The sequence below is a fragment of the Salminus brasiliensis genome, chromosome 15 (genome assembly GCF_030463535.1).
Source record: "Salminus brasiliensis chromosome 15, fSalBra1.hap2, whole genome shotgun sequence".
Lineage (NCBI taxonomy): Eukaryota > Metazoa > Chordata > Actinopteri > Characiformes > Bryconidae > Salminus > Salminus brasiliensis.
Genome location: NC_132892.1, coordinates 4931617 through 4944715, shown reverse-complemented (window position 1 = coordinate 4944715; position 13099 = coordinate 4931617). Strand labels below are relative to the sequence as shown.

Here is a 13099-nt window from a genome sequence, read left to right as displayed (position 1 = left end):
TTAATGGTTACATTTTTCAGTTCTGTGCAAGCAGTGGAATGTTGTCTGCATACCGAAACCTTCTAAATACACCACAAGTCCATCTCCTGGTCAGAACTATTTAAACATTATTGTTAAAAGTTACCAAACCATCTATAGTGTTGAACTGCTCTGATAATGGTAATCATGGTATTAGTCAAAAAAAGGCAAAACACACACTCCCAAACATTCCTCTGTAGGGTAGTTTGTGTTTCAGTCTATGCAGACCTCCTAAAGCAAAACAGATGGAAAACAGATTCTTGCCCAGTTTGAAGATTTGGAAGGAGTGCAGTGGTGTGTTTTGAAGACCTTGGTCTATTGGTTCTGTCTGTTCCTCAGTAGACCCGCTCATCAATGCAGACATGGATTTAAACTAAAGACGTCTGAGCAGAGACCGCCGAAGGTAGGTTCTTCTTAATGTTCTTACATAATCAAGAAGACATTTGTTCATCCTCTGTAAAACCCACTCACCCAGTTTTCTGAAATTTACCATCATTGAACTAGTCCTGAATATTTAAAATTTGTCCAGGTTACGATGGACAGTGGGATCCATCATAATAAAAGCATAGTAATGGATAATGTTTAATTTTGTAATAAACTTCAGTAATTTTTATGGAAGACTACATTTTATTTTAATGCGAATTGTGGGGGTGGGGGGTGATTATCGATTTTTTTAATTATTATTATTATTTTTTTTTAATTATTATTTTTATTTTTTACATTTTATTTTTACATTTTATTTTCCCCCCAACAGTGGTGGAAAAACATCGCTTAAGAGTAATGAGGGGGAAAAAAAACACCATCTACCCACATGGAGAGAGCAATGGTGGCAATTGTGCTACCTCAGACTCAGGCCGCTGATGGCAAAGGAGATAGTGTAGTGAGTAGTCCGCAGTAGTGGCAGTACGTTAGACCGCTGAGCCACTCAGAGCAGCTTTATTTGTATTTTATCACTTTGAAATAAACTTCATTGCTTGTATGAATTGGTTGTTTGGTTCTTTTATAATTATTAATTGTTAGAAATAATTACATTATTTCACTCTTTGGTCCCATTTACAGCCCACAAGAGGGCCACAGCGAGCTGCCAGTGGAGTGCAAGGCCATGAGGGTGAGTATCTGCAGAAGAGCTACAACAGCTTTCCGAGCTGTAAACATTAGGGCAGGTCGATGTGACTCAGCAAGACGGAACAAGTCCTGCAGCACCTGACAAGCTCACCCTGATACAGTCACACCCAGTTGTGAATGAAGAACTTTGCTGTGGTGACGTACCTGGCGGAAAGCTAGTGTGGCGGCCTCAGCCGGCTCTGCGTCTGAATGTGGTGCGAAGAAAGGAGAGGAGTTTAGTGAGGGGGAAATCATGGGCTTCAGCCTTTCCCAGCATCTCCAGGACATGTAGGAACCCTGTCCTGCACATTTTGTACATGTACATTTACTGTTTATTTGCTTCATTTAACATAGCTTTGGTTGGAAATTTAAGAAAACAGCAAATATGACATGCATTTTACATAATTATTTATTTTTAAAAATCCTCCCAATTTGGTGCTGCTAATTAACCCACTCGTTTGTATCTCCCCCTAGCACTAGCAATGCTCCCATCGCTGGGATCTTCCTAGCATAGCTCTGAAAATGACTTTTTAAATCTTTTGACTGTTGAATGTTTCCCACGAACAGACTGCTGTACCGGGCCAACGTCACGCCAAGAGTGATGAGGGGAAAGAGAGAGAGAGAGAAAGAGAGAGAGAGAGAGCGCTATCTACCCACCTGGAGAGAGCAATTGTGCTCTCTCAGACTCTGGCTGCTGATGGCAACGCAGCATGACTCTGCATTGGGACTCACGACCCCCGGGCCGGAGTGGCAGCGCAGTAGACCGCTGAGCCACTCGGAGCAGCCAGAGCAGCTTTATTTGTATTTCATCTCTTTAATTCTCTTTACTTTTGGTGTTTATTTTATTTATTAAAGCATGTTGAGTTGTACTTCTATAGAGAATGCGTGTAGGGCAGTAAATAAACTTGCACTGTACAGCGGCCAAAAAATCCTACCCTCTTCTACACAATTTTGGAGATACTTGTATTATAATTTGTTTATACGATGAATAAAAGCTCCACTGAACAGAGGATTGGACAAAATGCCAATTTTTATCACTTGTTTTCCAGCAGCTTCCAGCTTCTTTTTCCCTTCATTTCTTACTTTTGTTTCTTTCATAAATTATTATTTTTTTTATTATTATTTTTTTATTTTGAGTAACAATATTTTTAACTAATCAGACGGGGGTGCGTCTCAATTGTGTACTGTATGTACTGTATACTAATACTTGTAACAGTGTTGCAATTAGTTTACAGGTTAGTGCACTAAATAATGATATGCTAAAACTGTTTACAGGAAGTGATGAAGCGCTGCTATGCCAACATACATCACAGCGAGTTATTCATCATTGTTCCCCTTTTTATTTTGCATTGCACTGTGGAAAAATACTTGGGGTCCATCCTTGGATATGTCAGTGCACTCAACTTTGACACTTTTATGCATCTATACTACATACCTCAAAACACACAACTAGTACCTATGCAATTGGGACGCACCCTTAGTCATTATTAGTGGACTGATATGTACTCGTGATCTTGGACTATATCATTCGCCCTGTTTCTTATCTGAAATTTATATGTAAAAAAAGAAATCCATATAAAATAATAAATAATAAAAATAACATTTAATGTTTTTTTTTTTGTTTTTACAATGTAATTTAACCAGCGGTGCTAATTTGCATAAGACTGGATCTCTTTCTTAAAAAAACATTACAAAACAAAAAAGATACAGTTTTATGTCAAGTCTTCTTGTTTTCCCAAATGTAAATAAATACATAAATAAATAAATTAATTATCCACAGGAAACAACAACAAATATAGAAACACCCAGTTTATTTTCTAAAATGATTACATTTTAAAATAACAAAAATAATACAAGTAATAAAAGTAACATTTAATGTTACTTTTTATTTTTTTTTATTTTGTGTTTATTTTACAATAGCATTTGACCAGAGATGCTCTTTTGCATAAAACTGGATCTTCACTGTAAAAAAAATATGTACAGTTATAGACAAAATCTGAAATGTTTCATATGATTTTGTATATAACTGTACATATTTTGTTTTTGTTTTTTTGTTTTTGTTTTTTTGTTTTTTTGGCTGAATCCCCAGAAACAACAATTCTAAAAAGTTTCTTTTCAGAAAATATATATTTGAAAAATAATATAAATAACAAACATTATAAATACAGAAATAAATAAAGAATCCACAGGAAACAACAACGAATAATAAAATAAAATCTTGTTAAAATATATAAATAATAATAGTAACATTTCATATTTTAAACGTTAACAAAAACACTGGATTACAATTAATTATTTTTATGTGTAAAAAAAAATTTTAAATTCACAAAAAACAGCAACATAAAATTTACCATAAAAAAAATCTAGCACATATGACAGTATATATAAACCCATATTAAATTAAATTAATTTTAATAAATGATTAATTTAATATCATAAAAAATATTATAACGATATATTTGGAGAATATAGGTGATGTATCTATTGAAATTGGGGTGAAACTAGAGAATCGTGGTCCACACAGAGGACAATACAACGAGTTCACACACACACACACACACACACACACACACTACAGTCAGTGAGAAACTCCCAGCACTCCCCCAAACTCTTAAAAGCTCGTCCAGACTCCACCTCCTCACCCAACACCGGGACCAGAGCAGACCTTCTCTCCGGACCCGCGTTAGCCTCCAGACGCTCAGCTCAGCTCAGCTCAGCTCGGCGGGTCTGTGGGTCGTAAAGAGCGGCTTCGCGACTCCAGCGAGTCCCCGCAGCCCGGCTGCTTGTCTGGAGCCTCTGGTCGGACTCCGGCGCTCGTGTGTTCGTGCTTCATGGCTGCTGTGAAGGCTCTTCAGCAGTGGTGTCGGATCCAGTGTGAGGGCTACAGGGATGTGGCGATTACCAACATGACCACGTCCTTCAGGGACGGCCTGGCTTTCTGTGCTCTCCTCCACAAACACAGACCGGACCTCATGTGAGTATCCGCGGTGTTCCTCGAGCTCCGGGACCGAGGCGGAGGCGGAGGCGGAGGCGGAGGCTCCGGGATGGTGGTGGGGAGGGTTGGTCTGATGCTCTCCGGGTTTCCTGGCTTTGCTGGCGTTACTGACTCGTGTTCCCTTTTTATTGCAGAGACTTTGACTCCTTGAGTAAGGAGAACGTCTACGAGAACAACCACCTGGTAAGTGCTGCAAGTCGAGCCTGAGAGGGGGAAGTCCACCGAATTTTCAAAAGGTGGAAATCTAAGGTTTCTTCATAATGGTGGTGAGGGGAACCGGGGACTGCTTACTGTCTAGGATCCACCAGTGCCCCCCCCCCTGTTTGTTTTTGTTTGTTTGGTTGTTTGTTGTCTGGATCTTCTTAATTGTCTGTTTGGGGATTACTTGGGACTATCTAGGATCCACCAGTGGACCCCCCCTTGTTTGTTTGTTTGTTTGTTTGTTTGTTTGTTTTTTTCTGGTTTTGTTTTCTGGGGATTACTTGGGACTATCTAGGATCCACCAGTGGACCCCCCCTTTGTTTGTTTGTTTGTTTGTTTGTTTGTTTGTTTTGTTTTTTCTGGTTTTGTTTTCTGGGGATTACTTGGGACTATCTAGGATCCACCAGTGGACCCCCCCTTGTTTGTTTGTTTGTTTGTTTGTTTGTTTGTTTGTTTTTTCTGGTTTTGTTTTCTGGGGATTACTTGGGACTATCTAGGATCCACCAGTGGACCGACACCCCCCCCCCCCCCGGTTTGTTTGTTTGTTTGTTTGTTTTTCTGGTTTTATTTTCTGGGGATTACTTGGGAATATCTACTATTTAAGATCCACCAGTGGACCCCCTTGTTTGTTTGTTTGTTTGTTTGTTTGTTTGTTTGTTTGTTTTCTGGATCTTCCTGATTGTCTGTTTTGGGGGTCTTGATCTGGGCCAGTTTTGGTTTTAGGTTCGTTTGCAGCATGAAAACCTGTAGTTTGATGGTTTGGACCAATTGCAGGAAGTTGAGGCTTTTCTGGGGATTACTTGGGACTATCTAGGATCCACCAGTGGAACCCCCCCCCCCTGTTTTGTTTGTTTGTTTGTTGTCTGGAGCTTCCTAATTGTCTGTTTGGGGATTACTTGGGACGATCTATCTAGGAGCCACCAGTTGCGCCCCCCCCGTTTGGTTGGTTGGTGGGTTGGTTGGCTGGTTGGTTGGTTTTGTTTTCTGTGGAATTTCTTGGGACTATCTAGGATCCACCAGTGGACCCCCCCCCCTTGTTTGTTTGTTTGTTTGTTGTCTGGATCTTCCTGATTGTCTGTTTTGGGGGTCTTGATCTGGGCCAGTCTTGGTTTTAGGTTCGTTTGCAGCATGAAAACCTGTAGTTTAATGGTTTGGACCACTTGCAGGAAGTTGAGGCTATCATACAAATGAGCCTTAGCAGCACACCGGGATGACAATTGGGGAAATTTGAGCTAGTCTTGAGTCCTGTGCATGAACATGGTCCATCAACCAGGTATATCCGAGTAGGGACTGATCAAGGCTTATTTTGATTGGATCGGGTATCAGCTATTTTAATCCCAGTCCAGTTCCAAGTCTTTGTTTTTTTACCATGGTGTTCAGAGCGCCATCTGTTGTCCTCAAGGTGCCGTTAACAGACATTATCCTCGGGCCAGCCGGCCTGAATAAAGGAGCTCAGACTCTGCAGTGTGGAGCTATGTACAGACCATAATTTCTGAACCTTTATAGAACTATCAAAAACGCTCTGTGTAACCAGCGGGAGAACCGCTAGCCTTTCTCTGTTTTTGAACCAGCACCGAAGAGCCCATTCAGAACAGAGTGGTCCAATAACTGGTTGGCTATTTTACAGAAGTACAAGTTATTGGAAGGTGTAGTCACTTGGTCTGGAAGTAGACCCAAACTGTCTCCCTCAACTGAAAGGGAATTAGTTCTGATGGTCAAGAACCAATGGCCTGGCATGAGCTGAAAGCTGCTGGGACGCCAGTGTCTCTGCCTACCCTCAAGCTCTAGTTATGGACTAAGAGGTTGCCATCCAGGAAAGAAGCTCCTCGTCCAAAGGCAGCACCTTTTACTATCGGTTGTTTGGCTTCAACGACCAGTGGTATTTTTTGAAGGATTAAAGGTGCGGCATTCAATGGCAAGAATGCTGTACCAGCTGTAAAGCATGGTGGTGGTAGTGTCATGCTCTGGGGCTGTTTTGCTGCCAGCAGTTTTGCTGTGGGTGGAATGATAAAGTCCTTGAACTCTGAACGAATCCATATCCCCTCAAACCGCCATCTGGATGGGTGAACCTTGGTCACAGTTGGGCTTTCCAACTGGACAATGACCCCCAAACACAGATTGAGCAATTCTGAATAGTCCGATGTCCAACCCAGAATTCTGCCAGAAGCTTGTTGATGGCTACCCAGGATTCGAACCGGCAACCCTTTGGTCATATTGGTATCGCTGTAGTCTGATGAGCTTTATTTATAAAAAAAATAATAATAAGTAAATAAATAATAATAATAATAAATAAAAAATAAGTCCCATTGGACTACTGCGATGCCACCATGACCCTAGGGTCGCTGGTTCGAATCCTGGGTCATGCTATGTATATTAAGGTATATATTGGCATATGCTCTTACCCAGACTGACCTGCAATTGGCTCCTGTTAAGGTAGATGAATGCAGTGTTGGGAGTCCTGCTCAAGGACTAGCTGGTGTGGCATGGTGTGCTTATCCAGCCGAGGAATCGAGCTGTAGTCCTCCACAGGTCCTACAGGTCTTCTGATCAGCACTCTGAAGAACTGGCCTTGCACAACATTCGCCTGTACTTGCAAACTTCTCTAGAGTCTGTGACTCAGCCGTTCCGAGAAGGGCCCGTATTGTGATGGTGATTAATGCGTATGACCCTCATAGTTGATGCGACCTCTTGGTCTGACCGGTCTGAGAACTGTATGAGGACCGTTCTGCGGAATGTGGTGTTGCGCCGTTGCCACGAGATGCTGTTTATTTGTGTTAGACGAGACTCTGCAGCCTGGAAAAGAGCTGCTAGTGTTGGAGACTATAAATTATATACATTCCAGAGCTTCCTGTCCTTCGTTCTCGAGGGGACGTGGTCTAGAAATGGCATTGCCAGATCATCCGTCAAAACGGAGATGATGCGTAAGGTAAGACATTATGGTCAGTACTGAAAAGATGGTTTTAATGGGATGATGATGATGATGATGATGTTTGGCAGATGATGCTAATTCTCGTCACCCCAGTCTGATCCGAGTCTCTTAAAGCTGGATTATCGTCTGATTCTGATCCGATCTTTTGTATTAGTTATAGAAGCACAGCTTCACAACTTGGGGAAAGCCATGCCGTGCTAATCCACAACAGTACAGTAAATCTCAGTAAAACTGCTATTTCCTGTAATCAGACAAAATCCTAATCTGATCTTTTGAAACTCTGTAGTGTTTAATATCTTAAAATCTAGTCTGACTGATCTAATGAGCGTTCAGCTCCCTGCTCCTTTACAGCTCTGAAGTCCAATCACTTGGCGTGTGCATTAGCATTAGCCTCAGCTTCCTCCTCGATTCTGAATGCGCCGTTCAGAGCTGGTTTGGAACCAAGGAAAAGTGTGGTTCTCCCGCTGGTAAAACAGAGCATTTCCACCATAGTCTGGTTTCTAACCAGGCAGCCACCCCTACATCCTACTTTTATCTAAATAAAGAAAACAGCAGTGTTTGCGCTATAAGGAAGGTCCACAAGACCACCTGGAAAGTGGATATGATGGTTCCACCTTTCTCGCCATTTCCTCTTGATGGTGTCGGAGTGTGAAAATGGTCCAAAAGTTGTGTTCAGGCGTGTGCTGGTGGTTTGCTGCCCTGGATTTCCGCTCAGGCTTGCCTTGTGTAGGTCTGCAACCTCAGGTTCTGTGCAATCTGCGAGCAGTTAGTGGGTGGGGCCACACTTGCAACGCTGCGGTCATAGGTGGCCAACAGCCAACAGGTTGCCGGTTGGAGCGGGCAGGTTTGCTAGAACTTGCTGGGAACTGAGGGAAGCAGGCTTGGGCAGTTGGGTTGTTGGCAGCTTGAGGTAGATCAGACTAAATCTGATACTGATACTACATGGCATTACCACCATAGTTTGGTTTCTAACCGGGTAAAGACTAGAAAGGAGGAACAATCAAATGGACGAGCAAATCTGAGTCTTGTAATGCTGAATATCAGGCGACTCCGATCCGATCTTTGTGTTTGTAGAAATAATCTAGCCCTATGATTTAGATCAGATGAGCTGCTGATAAAATGAGTAAAATCACTTATTTTAAGTATGGATTTCTATAATCAGACATGACTGGACTGATTGGACTCCCTGACCAATTAGCTCCAAGCTCTTTAAAGACATTGCTGTCTAATCACTTTGTATGTAGACACACTCTGGACTGATATCTACTGTTGGTCTACTGGTGTAAAAATAGTTGATGGGATTGGTTTCTATAGGTAGTGCATGTGTGTTAGCATTAGCGTGAGCCTCCACTCGGTTCTGAATGGATGGAAGGCGAGCGGTTCTCCAGCTGGTATAAAGGGTCAGATATTATGGTCTGTTTTCATGTTTCACTGCAGAACCTCAACTCCTTTATTTTATTATTTCTTTTGCAGCCAAACGAGGGTTTTGATTAGCCTTTCTAGCAACCCCTCCAGACCTCTAGCAGGTTCCTGACCACTACTGGACCTCCATCTGTCCTGTTCCTGATCCTTGCAATTCTTTGCTTCAAGGACTGTGAAAATGGTGTATTGGCAAAGTTTTCCTGCCTGGTGTTGTCTTCTCCTGCTTTGTGGACATCAGTTATTTTGAAGACCATGGCCATTGGGGCTATGACCCAGTGAAGCTAATTAAGCTTTGAGACCTTGGTTAAAGTTGAGGACTCAAATATCTTGGCGCTCATACTTTTGCACGTTTTCATAGTGTGAAATTGTACAAAAATCATGCTTATGATGTTGCAGATATTGCAAACCATGCCTGTTCAGGTGTGCATGTCCAGTTGATCTGTAGGCATGGTCTCAATTACCTTAGCCTACCTCGGCCTCAGATTGGGAGTGTGGACAGCTGGCTGCTTGCTTACCACCCACTCAGTTTGGACTTTTCATCCCTCATGCTTTTCAGAGTAAGCAGTCATTTCAGCCAAGCCCTGACCCATCCAGGGAAAGAGCTGGAGAAACTGAAAGCAAACTGGAATCGTGAGGCACAAACGCATGGAAAGGCCTGGAAACGTTCGTGCACTTTCCCACTGCTTCGTCCTTGAAAGTCCTCGAAGCCTCGAAAGTGAAAGTCTGTTTGTGGTTTATCTAAAGTAAACATCAGCCTGGCCGAGCTTGTCTTGTGTGGCTTGTGTCTTAACAGATTGCAGGCGAAAGAGGCTGGGGGGGGGGGGGGGGGTGGTGGTTCTGTGGCTTGTTAGCTCTGTGTTTTTGCTTTTCCTGAAAGTGTCGTTATGCAGATTTCTTCCTTAGAATACGCCGTGTCTTCCCATCCCTTTCGCCCCCTCAGGTTAAAGATGAAACATCTGTATTATTTTGAAAAATGTGTTTTTTCGAGGGGAAATAACAGGAAAGGAGTCCCACAAGATTTGGGCTCTCGGATAACTTGGATAACTGTTGTGGGATGTGGTGGAAGGCCAAGAAACCTGTGTTGGGGCCTGTTTAGACCAGGACGTTAATGTGCATGTAGATCTGGGCATTGCAATGATATTTTATCATATCGTGATACATATGTTTTTTTTGGGTTTTTTTCCTAAGCATATCGAGGATATCGTTAGTGCTTAATAAACACTGATCGACTGCAGGTTTCATTAAAGACCATTGTAATTAGACTGGTTTAATTAAATGAAGAGCAGCAGATGTGATAATTACGTGATAAATATTGTGTATCATGAAAAATGTCTAATTATAGTGATCCAGTTTTTTTTTTTTTATCATATCGCCCCCAGCCCTACGTGCATCATGTTGTTGTTTTGGATATCTAGATAGAGGCTGGATCTGCTTTGATGTGGTGTTAAAATGTGATCCCAGTGATGAGATTTTACTTTGCAGTGGAGGGTGGGAACACCAAAAAAAAACACTGTAGCTCCATTTCCGATTTACTTCCTGAAACAGCAGATCTCATCAGAACTGTCCCGCTCAGACTGTGAGAAGAACCCCCACCGTTCCTCTGAACTTCTACCATACAGTGGAACAATCGGGAAGATGTAATGGAACACAAGCGTATTGTGATTCCTCCCCGACAGATACATTTCTGCCCTGCAGAATCCAGTCCGACCGAATCCTATCACAGAAAACGCATTCCGTTTACATTCATGTTAAATATGGGCCAAGTCAGTCTCTGTTCACGTTCGAATCTGGTTTGTGCATCCGATCGCAACATGGCTGGTGGGGCGGGGTTACGCCTGGCTTTTTTTAAATGTGAAATCTGAACATGATCCGATCACCAAAAATGCACGTTTCATGCCAGGTGTAAACGGACCCTGAGAATCCTGTTTTTAGGATTTCTTGAAAGGCGAATGAAGGCCTCCTTCGTTTGATTGCAGAAGACCTTCAGGAAGATTTAGCAGGCTCTGGAGTGTAGAGGGGCACCGTTCTACTGTTTTTCACAATGTTTTAAAGACATTTTTCACGATATTTATCACGATTCAAGGAATCACAGACGAAGTACATCAGTGGCGACTGATTCTTAAACTGATTTTAATTCAATATGCTCTTTATCTAATGACACTGTTGATGATGATGGTGATCTGATTAGATAAGCATATTGCGTATCACAGTAACTAGGTGTCCTGATCCAAGCATTTTATTTAATTCATTAATTTTATTTATTGTAATGTATCGGCTATCTGCTTTTAAGGTTCTGATCCTCGTTCATCGTAGCAGGGTGCCGTTTACGGCATCTAGCAGACACTCTTATCCAAAGCGACTTACAAAAGTTGTTCACTATTTACTCAAGAATAACCTCAAATATTCAAAGGTACCTCTAAACTTAGATACAACTTAGCACAAGTCAATAAGGAGACCATAACACTCATAATACCATAATTATGGGATTTTTTTTTTTTTTTTTTTTTTTTTTTTTTTTTTTTTTTTTGGACGCTACCCCAGAGTGAATTCATCCGAGACCATCTGAAACTAAATCTGAACTGATGAGTGTGGCGACGTTCACCGTTAGCGGCTGAAACAAAAGCTGCATTCCACCTTAAATAGTGTTGCGTTTCCATTGAGTCCCTTTCAACAGCAGAGCGCAACTGCTGCCTTATTTAAGGTGGAACAGAAAGTTCAGGGAGGAGGAGCTTTAACTTTAGATTACAGTTAGCTCAGAGCCTCGCTGTAAACTACCCACAATGCATATAAGGGTTCCCATCTCCTCCCATTGCTTTTTTTTTTTTTTTTTTTTTTGTGTCCCCCCCCCCCCTCCTGTCTAAATTTCAGGTCATGTTGTGTCTTGATTATTTTTGATTTTCTTGATTGTGTTCAAATGGCATAAGGGTTAGGTTCAGCTTGGTTTGCTTGGCAGTGGAATGAGAGAAGCAGGAATGCTGTAGTGCATCCCTCATGTGGAAAATCGCAGCTCGGCTCACTCTTCTTCCGCGAACTCATTGTGAGCCACCCTGTGAAAGCACCCTGGATTACCGTTGCTGTAATGATGATGGTGGTGGATCCTGGGACCAGGGTTCCTGGCTATGTCGAAGCTTTTACAAAGCCCAACAAGCTCTGCTCTGGTTGGCTCCCTCTCCATGACCGTGGTCAAGACCTTTATCCATTAACCTCTCGTATTGGCCTGTACGACTCACAGCCAGTCAAGCAGCTCACGTCAACAGCAGCTCATTTGGTGAAATCTGCCAAAATGGCTCCGACCCGGGCCTTTGCAACACTTCTGAAGCTCCCCTTTGGTATTTGGGGCCAAGGTTGCCATGCTGCGACCGGTTGTGGTCTGGTACCTGGTCTCCAAAAAATGTCTAAGTAGGAGGCATATGTCAAGCTAGCGAGGCTCCCAACTTGAGGGGGTTGAGGGCTTGCATGCAAAGCCAGCCACCACCTCTTTTCAAACTGCTGTCAATGCGGCACCGCCGGGCGGCCGACCCACTCTGAGGAAAGTGCCAAGTTAACCAGCTCCACCGCACCAGCTAGCAGACGCCTGTACAGACGCCAACATCGCTTAAGAATGGTGAGGGAGGAGAGCGAGCATCTACCCGCCACCCACCTGGCATGGCATCAGACTCCGGCCGCTGATGGCTCGGGATTCAAACTCGTGACCTCCAGACCATAGTGGGTAGCCAACTTGATTTTAAAAAGAATTTGGGACCCTTGAGATCAGGAGCTACTCAAGATCCAGTTCTGTCCATTTTAATGCTTTCCATGGTGGACAGGGGTTAGCATGGGCACTGTGCAACCCTATACACAGCATGCATTTCTCCCATTTCTGTGATTTTTGTGCTTCAGGTGGGATGGCGAGGAGCTTCTGGTGCCCAACACCTGGTAACCGGTTTGTTGCATGTCCCTTCTTGGGACCTTGTCAGTAGGTACTCGCCACTGTTGACCGGAAGAACCGACCTGTTGAGTTACCTTGACGTTAAGTTGCAAGATGCTTGTATCCTGTTCCTGGGATTTTCCATCCTGGGTTTTGCGATATCCCTGAAGGCCTTCGTTACCTGGCTTGGAACTAAGATCTTCAGGAGTTTGCAGTCCTTCTTCAGTCACAGTTGTTACAGTCACCGTTTCCATCTACCCTTCCTCTTATCTGCCAGTGGGGGCGTGTCTTAGTTAAGGATTTTGAGTGTGGATCCAGGGAACCAAGCAAGATATCTGATTTATCAACAAACCTGTGTCTACAGGACCTGGCAAATATTAATGCTGGTTAGTCCCCACCCTAAATTAATGTGTTGTGTCCACATATGCCTGTCCTCAGGCCTTTCCTCTCCTCCTATTGTTTACTTTGGCTTATCATTTACTGTTCTGCAAGTAGACCAGGATTTAAGCAGCTGGATCAAATC

At 42.9% G+C, this 13099-nt stretch overlaps 1 protein-coding gene across 4 annotated transcripts in view; it reads left to right on the top strand.

The window, feature by feature from the left end:
- Positions 1 to 3786: 3786 nt before the first annotated feature.
- micall2b (mical-like 2b) overlaps positions 3787 to 13099 on the top strand; it is a 31240-nt gene continuing 21927 nt past the window's right edge. For all 4 annotated transcript variants that reach the window (XM_072657661.1, XM_072657662.1, XM_072657660.1 and 1 more), the window contains exons 1-2: positions 3787 to 4096; positions 4252 to 4300. In XM_072657661.1, the coding sequence (XP_072513762.1) occupies positions 3954 to 4096; positions 4252 to 4300 (192 nt within the window). In that variant the 5' untranslated portion in view covers positions 3787 to 3953. The remainder of the gene's footprint in view (positions 4097 to 4251; positions 4301 to 13099) is intronic.